Source organism: Silene latifolia, chromosome 11 (assembly GCF_048544455.1).
Source record: "Silene latifolia isolate original U9 population chromosome 11, ASM4854445v1, whole genome shotgun sequence".
NCBI classification, from domain to species: domain Eukaryota; kingdom Viridiplantae; phylum Streptophyta; class Magnoliopsida; order Caryophyllales; family Caryophyllaceae; genus Silene; species Silene latifolia.
This window is the reverse complement of record NC_133536.1, coordinates 11,132,263-11,146,998: the sequence shown is the minus strand read 5'-3', so window position 1 is coordinate 11,146,998 and position 14,736 is coordinate 11,132,263. Positions and strand designations below refer to the sequence as shown.

At 42.4% G+C, this 14,736-nt stretch overlaps 2 protein-coding genes across 2 annotated transcripts; one reads left to right on the top strand and one right to left on the bottom strand.

Moving 5' to 3' along the window:
- Positions 1-5,134: 5,134 nt before the first annotated feature.
- LOC141611008 (uncharacterized) lies at positions 5,135-6,660 on the bottom strand. Its single transcript, XM_074429398.1, has 2 exons — positions 6,368-6,660; positions 5,135-6,168 (listed from the first exon to the last, which is right to left on the bottom strand). Exons 1-2 carry the CDS (start codon positions 6,552-6,554, stop codon positions 5,375-5,377), a joined length of 981 nt encoding a protein of 326 aa, XP_074285499.1. The 5' UTR covers positions 6,555-6,660; the 3' UTR covers positions 5,135-5,374.
- A 4,869-nt stretch (positions 6,661-11,529) lies between these two features.
- LOC141612916 (uncharacterized) lies at positions 11,530-13,115 on the top strand. The gene is made up of 2 exons (XM_074431663.1): positions 11,530-11,709; positions 11,826-13,115. Exons 1-2 carry the CDS (start codon positions 11,530-11,532, stop codon positions 13,113-13,115), a joined length of 1,470 nt encoding a protein of 489 aa, XP_074287764.1.
- The last annotated feature ends 1,621 nt before the right edge of the window (positions 13,116-14,736 follow it).

Sequence of the window (14,736 nt, the reverse complement as noted above, 5' to 3'; positions counted from 1 at the left end):
GGTCAGACCAGGCTAAACTGGGCCTAACAGTCGGTATTCATCGGATCGCCCCCCTGCTGCGAGGATGGGCTATTCCTCTTCCCTGACTTCTTCGCCACTTTGAAGGATTGCATGTTGCACCCTCTGGCGGATATCTGGGTGTTGACCACCTCGTCCTTGGAGACGAGCTTATGCGCTTCCCCCCGGTCTGAGACATACATCGGTGTCGTGGCCCGATTGACATTACGCATCGCCTCGCTCGAGTGACGCGGCCTATGAGGACGTTGTAGGCGGACGAGCCGTCAATGACTACGAACTCGATACGACATTCTTCGCCGCATTCCCTCGCCGAACATCACCGGATCCCGATCAACCCCGTGGGTACCAGTGCCGCCCCGGAAAAGTTGTACAACGGATTGGTGCAGGGGCTCAAGTCTTCAACCTTCGACCGAGGTTGAGAAAGCACTCCCTGAACATGATGTTCGTGTAGGCGCCTGTGTCAATCAGGCACCTCTTGACCAGGTGGTTGGATATGTCCAAGTGGACTACAAGTGGGTCGCTGTGAGAGTCATCCTTCTTCCCAATAGTCATGTCGGGGATGTTGGAGGCGGGGACCGCTGTTTTGGGCACAAAGTTGATGGCCTCGATCTGACTCGTTCAGTGCCGTTTGTGCCCATGAGCGGACCCACCGTTCTCGTTGTCCCCGATGACAACATGGATCACTCCTATCCGTTCAAAGACGGATTTCTTATTTGAACCGCCGGCCTCGGTCTTTTGGCCTTTGGCAACATACTTGCCGAGGCTCCCCTTCCGGATTAGCTCTTCAATGGCATTCTTCGAGATGCGGCGCTTGTCGATAAGGTGACCGGTGTGGCCGTGATATTCACGATCGGCTCGTGTCATCGTCCCCCTTCGGCTTGGGGGCCTTTCCCACTTCCCGGCCCTCGTTCTTGCTTAGGCGAAGACCTCGGCGAGACGACCGGGGGTGTGGCCATTGAACCGTTTCTCGGTAGTACGATCCGAACTCCCCCCGGTGCCCGCCGAGTTCTACTTCCTGGCAGATCTATCAGACCGTGACCTATTATTGTCACGGCGTCTTTCATCCGGGTTGTCCTCCCGGTGGCTCTTCTTCTCTGGAGTGCCCACCTCGCCGTGGCCTACCCAGGTCTTGTGATAGTCTTCCACCTTGATGGCCTGGTCGGTCATCTTCCTAGCGGCGTCTAAGCCCAAGCCGCACTTGATGAGCTCGTTTTTAAGTCTCCCCTTGGGAGGCCTTTCATCGCCGAAGGTGCCCACTTTCATTGTTCGACTCACGAATCTGCTGAACCTTGGCGTCGAACCTCTTTACATAGCTTCGGAGAGACTCGCCTCCCTCCTGCTTGATAGTCAGGAGGTCCGATGTCTCCACGGCCCTCCTTTTATTGCAAGAGTCTTTGGCTAAGAAGGCGTCCCTTAGGTCGGCGTAACGATTATACCGAGCCGTCGGGCAGCCCCTTGTACCAACTCTGAGCCATCCTATGCAAGGTTGGTGGGAAGACTCGGCACCAGACTTCGTCGGGTTGCTCCCACACCGACATGTACGACTCAAAGGCCTCGGCATGATCGGTGGGGTCGCTATCCCCTTTGTATGTGAACGCCGCAACTTTAGCTTGGTTGGCACGGCGGTTTCAGGACGTAGGCATTGAGGGGCCGTCGACCACGTGTCGAACGACACGCGGCGATCGGCTCCTCGCATTCCTAGTCCGGCTCCTCTCCCCGCGGCGGGAAGGGCTTCTTCTCCGACTCGGTGAGTCGAGCTTCTTCTTCGACTCGGTGAGTCGGGCTTCTTCTCCGACTGCGGCGAGTCGGACTTCTCTCACTTCTCGAGGCAGGCCTCGTCGGTCTTCTGCCGGCGGCGACGCCCTCCCCTCCCGCGGTCCGGAAGGACTTAGGTCTACCACTAGCACTTTGGGCTCCTCCGGCGTCTTGACGGGGCCAGCTTCTTCCAGTGCTCCATTCAAGTCTCTTGGAGTCACATTCTGGGCCCTCGTCTCCTGGACGGGCTCCGCCGCTCTTGTCGGTGTGACAGTGTGAGCCGACGTACTACCAATTAGGTCCAGGAGTAGCTTTAGTTTCGCGGCATCGACCACATGTCCCATGATAGTGACCTGGTTGACGGGCAGCGGCGTATCTGGTATTATTGGCATCCCGTACTCCGGTTGAATTACCCGGCCGGTGGAGGGCTGCGCAACTCCAGAACTGTGGACGATATTATCTTGGCAGAACTCGGTTTCGTCAGTTACGAATACCTCTTGTTGTTTTGACATCTTCTTGGCTTTTTGGGTGGGTTTTTTGTTTGGGGATGAATGTGACTAGCTTCTAGTATCTTTTCCCCACAGCCGGCGCCAATTGTTCCGGGTATAATTCCAGAGCAGTTATTTGTTACCACCCGTGCTTGTAGAATGACGTCTTTGGTTGAATCCTCCTTGCGGTCTCCTGAAACAATGAGCAAACTGAGGGCTCGGCTTTGGGCCGAGCGAACTCACTCTGACGCTCAAGTCAGTAAACTTAGAGAGATAAGTTGTTGTTACTTGGTGAATTATATATTGTAGAGAGATAAGGAAGATATTACCAGATGAATAGTGATTCTTAGGTTAAAATGTGGATCTCCTCCTCAATGAGAGTTGAGGAGTATTTATAGACTTTCACCTTTTGTCACGTAGTGGCCAAGTGGCTAGCAGGTGGAAAGACTGATCTACCCCTCGGCCGAGGGACCCATGGCAGGCCGGCGGGCCTTGTTGACTCACCGCCGAGGGGTCTTGGATATGAGTTCGCGGATGCGTGCCTCGGCTGGCTAGTTGTCCCCGCCGAGGCACAAGAGACAGGCCGACAGGTGGCGTCGGTTAGGCTGTCTAAGCCGTTGACTTGCTGTGGATATCTTTGACCTTGCTCAATATGCTGACTGGTCAGCGGGTGCAGAATATGCCCCATCAGAATCAACTTATGATAATACAAAAAGATATGCAAATATTACGTGCTAAAATATGAAGATTATGTGCTAAGATATACGGAGTAATATATATGAAATTATTTACGTAATATTCCTAATTTACCATTGGGTCCCATAACCCAGTTTAATTTCAACTTTTGTATCCTGCATAATCACTTACAATCTTCCTCATCTGTCGTCCCTCTACATCAGCCGGTCTCATCGTTGCTCGTCCACCTAGCAGGCAATACCTTCCACTGCTATATGCGTCAGAGTCGTCACTCTCTTCTGCTACTTTTCAAGATCGGCCTTTCCGTTCCGCCGTCCGTCTTGCGGGGGCGTATTAGGAATATTAAACTATACTTAAGATCTCCATAATATTATATCCTAAGCATAATATACGTTAGTTATTTTGCATATCAAATTATATATTGTAAAGATAATATTCTTCATTGTATAGGCTAGTATTACGGCCTATTAGCAGCATTAGGTTAGATATTATTGGTTATGTAAAGCACTATATATATGTACCACCGTTCATCATGTAATTCATGCAATTCAATAATACTAAAACCTTTCACATAATTCTATTAGTTGAAAAGATTGGATCAAATGCCTACAAGGTGGATTTGCCAGGTGATTATGGAGTACATGGTACTTTCAATGTGGGAGATCTCAGTCCTTACTATGATTCAGATGATGAGGAGGCTACAGGCTTGAGGACAAGCCCTGCTCAACCAAGGGAGGCTGCAGCGGGAGCCAGGGACCAGAGCAACACTAATCGTCGCGGCGAGAATGATCTCGGTCACACTACCCTATCAACAACCCCCCCGCCAGGCTGCTTTGGGAGATCTCAAGTACCAAGATAAGCTCAACCACCAGCTGACACCCTGGCCAGCTGAAACATTAACCACCTAAGACCAGAAAAGTCCTAAGGAGCCAGGCCAAATTCACACTGCAACCAAAAGAAATTCAAGCTGAAAGTCAAGCTGCTGAAAGGGACATAAAGCATAAAGCATATTGCCATTTCTGGCTAAACAATGAAGAAGCTGATGATAGGGTATTTTTGCTTGTCTCTCCATATTTCAGATACTACCTAATCGCCAAAGTCAAGGCCTACTGCACCCATTCGTCCTTATACTCCCACTAAAGCACAAAGAAATTAGGAAGCGAAGATGTCACTATCGGTGCGATTTGTTGTTTTATTGCAGTTTCCTTTAAATTATTTTGTCATCATTGTAAAATATTTTCAGTACTTTATTTATGTCCTAAGAACAAATCCTGGCCTTTGGATGAGATTTCTAGGTTAAACTTGTAACGGATTTCCAAGAGTGAGGCCTATATAAGGACCTCTACTCCAACTGCATTCAGGCAGCTTTTGATGAATATTAAACCCGAGTTTTCTCTCAAATTTAAATTTCTATAACTTGTGCTTAGTCTGTAGTTAAGAGTCATGCCTGTTAACATCTTGTGCTTAGACTGTAGGTGTTGAACAAAGTCTGTTGGTGAGGTTCATTCAATCATGTGCTCAGACTGTGGGTTGTTTGATCTTGCTGTTAACTTGAGTTGGATTTTATCTGTGCTAGGCTGTGATAATTTCCAGGTTAAGTTGTCCAAATTGTTAACTTGTTTCCATGTGAGTATTCTGTGGGATTTGAGTTGATAATTATATCCCTGGGTCCTTAATTAGTCATAAACATCAGTCCTGTGTCAAGCTGTCTGGGTTTCCTTCTGTCAGGCAATTCTAATTAATTTATCAAAATTACTTAGATTCCTTCAAAACCCCTGAAATTTTTGTCAGAGTTAGTTTATTCATCTAGCTAGTCTGTCACCAAATTTCATGATTTTCGCAGGCCATTTGTTATTTTTAATCATATTCTGAAGTCTGTTGCATTCCTGAAGAATTCAGGAAACTCTTGTTTAAAGTAAAGGTTGAGTCATTGTGTCAAGCGTGGGGTTTGACATTGCAGTTGGACTGATAGATGTGGTGGCCTGACCATTGCTGTTGTGACTGGCATTGGCCTGCTTATGGCTTGCTATGGCTTGGCCAGTGCCTGGCAAACCTAGGCCGTGGCTTGAAATCTTCTGAAATTTTTCTTTCAATCGTTTTCCCGTAAAAACTGAATGTTTCCATTTGGCTCTAGAACTTCATTTGCATTGTTGTTGAATGTTGAACATGGTAGGGTAACAGAATCTTAGTACACTTGAAAATATATATATAAAAAACATCATTATTACAAGCAGATTTATGTAATTCACCCATATAATCATGACACAAAACGTACAGTAGGCTAAGCTAGCACACTCGACTTGAAAGATAAACAGTAGAAAAGAAATGCATGGAAGCGATCATATCGGCAGCTGGTTGATAATAAAACAATAATAGTACAACTTGCATTATTACTAGATAGTTCTGTTTAATCCTGATCAAGGATTAGCTGTTTTAAGCTTAGCTGGTGGAAGACCAGGGATACGAGGTGGCAACAATGGAGGGAGGAGAGATGCAGGTGGCTGAGGCGTCGGTGTCGTTGGAGTTAGTGCAGGAACTCCTGGAATTCCAGGTACTACAGGAATGGTAGGCAACGGAGGTAGTGTTGGCACTATACCAATGGGAGATGGCGAGGGTGTGGGTGGAGTAAAGCCAGGAACCCCAGGAAGGGTAGGTAATGGAGGCAGTTGTGGGACTATACCGGCTGGGGGTGTTGGGGGCTGCAAAGGGTTAGGAATGAGTGGTGAAGGAGGGGGTTGAAGCGGGTTTGGCAAAAGAGGAGCTGGGCTCAATGGGTCTGGAATTGGTAACCCACTTGATGGGGGTGATATTACTGGTGGGATTAGTGGTGGGAACAAGCCTTGTGGCCGCGAAACTAACCCATTTGCCACCTTAGAATCTTTTGTTGCTACAATAATAGGGTTTTCAGAATGTTGGTTGCATAGACCGGGTTGTTTAAGCGGCTTAAAGGTGAAGAATCCTGCAGAGTAAATGTGTTGGCCACCTTTTCTTTCTTTGAGATGGATCTGTGATGAGGTGGAAGTAGACGCCACAGCACAATATGGTTCATTGCTCTTGACGAGCTTCACTGTGCATCCTTGTATATCTCTCACATGTTTGCTTACTGAGAATGGCAGATCCACTTTAAAATTTCCTTTTTTGTCCGTGTTAACTTCCTGATAAAAAGATTGTCTTGTGCTTCCTTGTACACATTCCACTGCAACTGTTGCACCTGAAATGAACCAAAATTGACAGTGTAACCGTGTATACTTTCGTTTTTCAGCTCAATAAGATATAGCAACACCACAAAACAACAAAATTGTTTCAAGTGAACAGCAGATACTATATTGTTATCAATTAATGGGAGTTATGAACCTCAAAGGCGAACGATCTCATTATTCAAACAACAAAAAAAGTTTAAAGTTAAGAACCTGAGATGTAGTCAGTGCCCTTAGACACGTCATGTTGGAAGCAAGTGTGACAGTAAACTGTGCCAACAACAACTGCAGAAGAATGTCTCTGAACGCGAAGCCTCGCCTCGGAAAGGTTGCAGAAAAAACATGACAGTGAGAGAATCAGTAGTGAAAAGGGGCTGCAGGTTTTGAGCCTTCTCATCATTTGAGTTAGTTGTTCCTCACACTAACTGATAAGATAGCCGAGAGTTTTAGGTACTTTCTATTGTAGGTTATGATGAACGTTATATATAGACTCTTAGCCTGAAATATGGTTTTTATATGTGTTATTCATGCTGAGGCCATTGGCCCATGGTTTTAAATCTCGGTTTGAGACTTGATCTTAGAATGGGTCGTCCAAGCTTGATCCCGGTGTTTTTGGTAGAAACCCGGGTGATGCAACCCTGCAAAATGCAATTGCGCTAATCTCCAAAACCTTGATAACTATAATCGTGCACTCAGTTTGCAAACTTAAAGCTGTAAATCCTACGGTGAATTATTTTTAACTTTGAAAATTGCATTATCCTTTATCATTTCCATGAGGCAAAAGAGTCATTATCTGTTGACATTATAATACATGTATGAAAAATAAAGCAAAAATGACTCAATTGTTTGTGTTTCTTCTTATTGTGTGAAGTAGCAGTTCGTTAACGCCATTAATCGGAAAAAAGAAACACCCATCTGATTTATTCCATCAGACCTTTTAGAAACTGTGCTTACGTGGATTTTTTTTCTACGTTTTTTAATCAACGCTATTTTGATAGGAAGGATCCATTTAAGACGCTGAGGTAATGTTGCTGTAATATTGTCGATAGAAATAGAAATATGATTCAGAAAAGAACAAATGAACAACACTATTCAGCAGTTGTTGATAGAATTAGAACCTCCTCAAGGGTAGAAGTAGAAATATGAGGAGGATAAGACCGGAGTTTGGATCAGTGAAATGCAATCAAACATTCTTATCTTCTTTCATAACACAGGACGAATAGTGCCTATACTACAAACCAGACAGCTGTACCTAAATTTTTGTTGCATTATTCTACGTTGTGAATGAAACCAAAATTCATCAATTTCTATGGCAGATTCTCAACTCAAGTTGTCGGTAATTACTGTCTCACATTTTAGTGAATTTTGGTGTATTATCCTAGGAAAGATTAAAGCATATACTATGGACCCGATTAAGGGAACTCAATGCAAATATTATATAGTTTGGTAATTTTCCTAAACATTTGTAAGAGAATAAAACATGGTCAATTTCCTTAAAATAAAATAATTAATTAAGATGAACAATTTTCTTAAAATAAAATAATCAATTCAGATGGTCAATTTCAAGCATACTAAAAGAAATAAGATGCTTGGTAATTTTTCTAAATATTTATAAAAGACTAGAAGAGGGTCAATTTCCTTAAAATAAAATAATTAATTATTATAAACATGCACACACTTATGGTATTGATTATTAATCATCATAAAATTATACATTAAATTTAAAATCTATTCAATTTTATTAAACTTTATTATAGTTTACTAGGTTTGGTGTCCGGCTTCGCTCGGGCTACCTCTATTTACCGTTAAATTTTATTTTCAATGAAATAAAATATGTTGGAGTTGTCTAACTCACACGTTTACTATTTGTAATATATTTTTCTACGTCATATCTTGTAATTATGATGAAATGTAAAATTTATTTTTAAATTATGAGACATGTTCACTACCCCGCTATTAATATTATCACAACATTTTTCTTTTACTAATTCCTCTATTTTTTCCTGTTAAATTCATTATTCCCGTTAATTTTATCCGGCATGTATTTAAATAAATAAAATATTTCCTTGAGTCGATTGGTTATTTAATTGTTCATCTTTTTCTCATAAGTGGTGCATGTTAATTTTAAGGAAAATCACTATATTCTTGTGTTTTCTAAATTTAATTACTTTAATTTAATGTAATTTCCATAAATATTCTTCATCAAGGCATCTTTATAATATACTTTTAACCAAAACTATATAATATTTACATTGAGATCCCTTTATCAGGTCCATCACACGGTGCTATCGATTTAAAACTATATAGTATAATAATTAATTTGTATAGATTTCTTTAATTACATTGAAGTCCCTTGGTTTCTGGAATTAATATATAGTATTGATTAGATGTATAGATATGTTAATTATTTAACATTTACGGCGGGAGTAGTGAAAGTAACAATGATTACGGGCAAGTAGTTTAATGTTATTACTATTGTTTCGTTAATAAGAGTAAAATATTAATTGCGGAAGTAGTGAATTTGTCTCAACAAAATTTTCGTCGTAATTTTAGGATATGTCATAAAAAATATATTAATAATGATAAATTTATGGGTTATGCAACATTAAGTAATTTTATTCAATGAAAAAAAATGGTAAGTAGAGGTAGCCCAGGCGAAGCCGGGCACCAATACTAGTAAATAATTCAAGTTAGATTCCATAATATATAATATTGCATAATTCTTTCGATTTGATTTAATGCATATAAGTAATATATTTATATAAATATATAATCCTCTTAAAATTGCATATTCGGCGAGATTAGTGAAAGTGGTAGAAACAACAACGAGAGAGTGAAATAATCAATATTAATGCGGCAATAGTAAAAGTAATAATAATTAAGGCGAGAGTAGTGAAAGTATCAATATTAATGCGGCAGTAGTGACAGTAACAATAATTACGACGGAAGTAGTAAAAGAACAATGATTACGGGCAAGTAATGAAATGTTACTACTATTGTTTTATTAATAAGATTAAAATATTAATAGCGGGAGTAGTGAATTTGTCTCAAAATTTATTTCATCGTAATTTTAGGATATGCCATAAAAAAATATATTAATGATAAATTTATGGGTTATGCAACTCTAAGTAATTTTATTTAATGGAAAAAAAATTTAATGGTAAGTAGAGGTAGCCCGGGCGAAGCCGGACACCAATACTAGTTAAATACTAATCCAAAACCCACAATAATATAAGATAACAACCTCTAACTCTCCAGTAATATTAGTCAATGCACTAATACTACCCCTAGAGTAACCTCCTAAATCATTGTATAAAAACACTTGTTGTACTTGTAACACCCCACGGTAATTGAAGAGGTCCAGTGATAGGCTTAAATGACTAGTGCTTAAAGGGATTGGAAGTACTACTCATATCAACAAAGTGCACTTTCTTTTATGGTCATCCATGCGAAAGAACTCCAAAGTTAAGCGTGCTTGGATCGAGAGTAGTCTTAGGATGGGTGACCTCCTGGGAAGGTTCCCGGGATGCGTATGAGTGAGGACAAAATGCGCTATAAAGGACCCGTGTTGATCTGTGGGCCATGTACACAGCCTGGAGAGCTATCATAAGTAACCGCTCCCGACCCGGTTTGGGCCGGGGTGTTACAGTACTGCCTCTCACCCTCAAACCCGACTTGCTATTTTCTACCAAGTTAAGTCACCTTGTTTGATATTTGTTGTGAGATACTTTTACCAAAGGATTTGTCATCCTTTATATAGCCATGTGAAATTGACGTTACAGTTTACAACCATAAATCACTTCACGTTACCAACACATGAATTAAAACAAATTCATATGTTTTCCAACTTCCATTACGTAATGTTAAACAAATGAATTGATATTCATTTAACATCACACAATGTTACATGTACTAAAATAATACATGTAACACTTCTCATTAAGCTTTGTGTTGGAGGTTACTCAACACGAATTACTACTCTAGGTGAAAAAAAAACTTTCACTATTCAACTCCACATTACAAGTTTGTTTTTTCACGTTTATCAACGCGTATTTTACGCGGTAAATATTTTTAGTTGCGTATTTGCAAAAATTATAAAAGTTAGATATTCTTAATCTAATACTAAAGACGAATCAAATAAGATCCCGCATGAATATACTTTCACTTGTGTATTGAGAGAAAATCATGATCAAATGCTTTTGAGTTGTAATGCTACCCACCTATTGTAGATGGGTTGTATCGAGAGAAAATCGAAATTAAATGTTCACTTGTGAATAATGTACAAAATAGAAACTTGTAATGTGGAGTTGAATCGAGGAAGTATAAGTTTTCCATTGTTAGGAGGACAACTGCCCGACCGACGAGGTGCCGACCCTACTAGGTCTCTAATTACCCCACTGCCTACTGTATTGAAGAAGCCATTGGTGTTACAAAAGGGTGGATAACTGGATATAGAAGAATAAAAAAAACTGAGACGTGGTGCATAAAATCCAAACAACACTAATTCAGGTTATATGGTGGTTGCTTTCTCGATCGATACGTCTACTTGTCATCTTTTTTACACTTTCAAGTTTCAACATTATTGACCTGATTTTGCAACTAGTACTACTTTCTATACAAATAATTGAAATCGATAGCGTACACTTAAATCATCATTTTATCACGTATCACAAAGCTTATACCTATGGTAATATTGATGAGTATTTTAATTAACAAAGCGTCTTTAACTTTGTGACGACGTAATCACGTCACGCATCTTTGACTCTCATAAAAAGGGAAAGTGGACAAGGTGGGGCGTTCCCCATGTGCTTCCCCACTTGCCTTTCATGGGTATTTTGTGAGAGGAAATGATATCCGTCTTCAGCTTGTGATGAATATCGCCGTCTTCAATGAGATTTTGTGTTTAATTAATTGGTAAAGTCATTGACAACAATAGAGAAAGCCATCTTCGTTCACCAAATTCTCGTGAATAAAATTCCATCGCGAATTAATCATACTCCAAACATAAATGAAGTTCTCTATAAGTCTTGCGATATTTTCTCATGTGTGGGTTGAAGTATTACATCGGTAGGTTTAAAGTGAGTGGACGATTTTTTCTATCACCAATTGATTTAGAGAATATATTTATATATTCTCATGTATTATCTTTTGTATTTATAGTATACATATATTATGTGCATAAAACTAGGAAGTAGTTTCCATACTTATAGGATGGAGTTGTTGTATTACGTGAATGTTCTTTGTATATATTCTGATATCAATGAATGAAATCATTCAAGGGAAAATAGACTTCTTATATGGTATCAACCCTAAAAAGATCCAAATCTCTTCCGCTCTTCTTCTCTTCTTCATCGTCTTCCCTTCAACACGCGGCAATGACGAACGATTCCGTTAAGACTCCTTTCCACCCGGCCTATTCTGTCTCTAATATCAAGAACTATGTCCAAATCACTCTCGAAACCGAGAATGTTCACTATGCGTCGTGGGTAGAATTATTCCTTAATACTGCCCGTGCTTCCGATGTTGTCGATCACATCGAACCTCCCAAGAATGCTGTGATCGATAAAGACGCTCAGTGGTCACGACTCTATGCGATTGTGAAGCAATGGATTTATAGTACCATTTCTCTCGATCTCTTCACACTATTCTTACACCCGGTGCTACGGCTCAGGAAGCGTGGGATCGTCTTAAGGATATTTTTGTTGATAATCAACATTCTCGGGCCGTCTTATTGGAGCAGCAGTTTTCCAGTATTCATATGGACAACTACCCGGATGTTTCGTCATATTGCCAGGCTCTTAAGATGATCGTGGACCAACTCGCTAATGTTGGTGCTCCGGTCTCCGATACTCGTCTCGTTCTTCAAATGGTTACAAAGGTTTCCGATGGGTATGATGGGATCGCGTCAATTATACAGCAACGTGACCCTCTCCCGTCCTTTTACAAGGCTCGCTCAATGATGGCACTCGAGGAGAAACGTCGTGCTAATGTCTCGGGCTCGACAGGCACTGCTCTCGTCTCTCACAACGCCCCTGCCCCTGCTTCTGATTCACGATCCAAATCCACCATCACGGATGGTTCGTCGAATTCGAATAAGGGGAAAGGTGGCCGCAATAATCGCAAGAACAATCGCGGGAAAAACGGGAATGACAGTAATCAACAATCGAGTGGTAGTAGTGGCAGCGGCGGCCGTGGGAACCAACAACAACCAGGAACGTGGACATGGGTGCCTATGTCGCCGTGGCAGGTACCGCAGCAGCAAGGATGGACGGTCCCGCCTTGCCCTTATCCTACTACCGGTTGGACAGCTCCTCCTCCGTCGCGTGGACCAGGGATACTTGGACCACGCCCCAATCAAGCGTTCATTGCACAACCAGGGACGACGGGTGCAACGCAGGGAGCATTTGTTCCTACGGATATTGCTGCGGTTATGCAATCCTTATCGCTTCAACAACCGGATGAGGCCTATTATATGGACACGGGTGCGTCGTCGCACATGACATCCAATAATGGTACTCTCTCTTCTTATTCTAAATTGAGTAGTAATCGTCATATAGTAGTCGGAAATGGTCATATGATTCCTATTGTCGGTCATGGTGCTATGTCCCTTCCCCCTCCTAACCAATCCCTCACCTTAAACAATGTGCTTCATGTTCCCAATATAATTAAAAACTTGGTCTTAGTACGCAAATTTACTACTGACAACCTTGTCTCTGTTGAATTTGACCCACTTGGTTTTACTGTGAAGGATCTCAAGACGGGGAAGCCGATTATGAGAAGTAATAGCACGGGGGACCTCTACTCTCTTCACCCCGCGCCTCCACCTCATCCACCAGCCTACGCCCATGCCCTCACCGCCCTTGACGCCTCCACCTGGCACGGACGACTGGGACATCCCGGCCCCGACATATTTAATTCCTTGTGTGCTCATAAAAAACATTCAGTGTCGTCCTTTCAATAAATTTGTTATTTGTCATTCTTGTCAATTAGGTAAACACATCAAACTGCCGTTTCATGATTCTTTATCCAACACTTTGTTGCCTTTTGATATTTTGCATACGGATTTATGGACCTCTTCTGTTTTGAGTACACTTAATCACCGCTACTATGTTTTATTTCTTGACGATTATACCAATTATTTGTGGACCTTTCCCCTCACTAATAAATCCTAAGTCACAAATATTTTCTCCACCTTTTATGAAATGATTAAAACTCAATTTAATCTACCTATAAAAACCTTGCAATGTGACAACGGTCGGGAATTTGATAATTCCCCCCTTCATAATTTCTTTGCGTCTCGTGGCTTATTGTTTCGATTTTCCTGTCCCCACACTTCCCCACAAAATGGGAAGGCGGAACGAAAAATACGGACCATCAATAACACCATTCGCACTCTCCTTATCCATGCTCACATGCCTCCCAATATGTGGCACCATGCCCTCTCCATGGCGACCTACATACATAACATCCTACCTAGCAAAGCAAACCATTACGACTCCCCCACTTCTAGTCTCTACAAACGAGTCCCGTCCTATGACACCCTTAGGACCTTTGGATGCCTTTGCTATCCCCATACCCCTCCCACCACCATACACAAATTGGCCCCCCGTGCTACTCCTTGTGTTTTTATCGGTTACCCGTCTAATCATCGTGGTTATAAATGTTTGGACTTGGCTACGCGGAAAATTATTATTGCTCGTCATGTTACATTTGATGAAACCGTGTTCCCCTTTGCCAAAGCAAACCCGAACCCGACCTCGTCATACCAATTCCTTGACCCAGACCCTAGCCCATATACCCGTCACCACGTCCTACAAACCCACGACTCAGCTGGCCCTGACCCAGCCCCCTCGACGCCTACCCAATCAGGCCCTAACTCCCCTGTTTTGCCAGGCCCACCCTCCCCTAGTTCGCGTGCACCTGGTACGCAGTCCCCATGCCCCTCCTCGGCTGCTTCTTCCTCTGGTGCTACGCCCAGCCCTCCCCCTCCTCCTCCCCCACCACCACCACCCTCCCCACAAATGACAACTCGTGCTCAACATGGTATCTTTAAACCAAAACCACAATTTGACCTTTGTGCTACAACCGACCTTTCACCCGTCCCCAAAAGTCCCATCGATGCACTTAAAGACCGTCATTGGAGTCAAGCCATGAAAGATGAATATGACGCTCTACTTAAGAATGAGACTTGGGTGCTTGTGCCACGACCATCTAATGTCAATATTACACGGTCTCTTTGGTTGTTTAGACATAAATTCAAAGCTAATGGTGATTTGGAGCGATACAAAGCTCGACTTGTTGTTAATGGCAGGTCCCAACAGGTGGGAGTGGATTGCGATGAGACTTTCAGTCCAGTTGTAAAACCGACGACGATACGTACCGTACTTAGCCTCGCGGTCTCCAAACAGTGGCCTATACACCAGCTTGACGTCAAAAATGCCTTCCTACATGGACGTCTTGCTGAGACAGTTTATATGCACCAGCCACCCGGGTTTAGAGACCGACGACATCCAGACCACGTTTGTCTCCTCAAAAAATCCCTTTATGGACTCAAACAAGCTCCGCGCGCATGGTACCAACGG

Coding starts and splice junctions, on each gene's coding strand:
- LOC141612916 (XM_074431663.1), top strand. CDS start 11,530: ATGACGAACGATTCCGTTAAGACTCCTTTCCACCCGGCCTATTCTGTC. Junction 11,710..11,825: donor TCGAACCTCCCAAGAATGCT/GTGATCGATAAA, acceptor GCTACGGCTCAG/GAAGCGTGGGATCGTCTTAA.
- LOC141611008 (XM_074429398.1), bottom strand. CDS start 6,554: ATGATGAGAAGGCTCAAAACCTGCAGCCCCTTTTCACTACTGATTCTC. Junction 6,169..6,367: donor GGGCACTGACTACATCTCAG/GTTCTTAACTTT, acceptor GGTTCATTTCAG/GTGCAACAGTTGCAGTGGAA.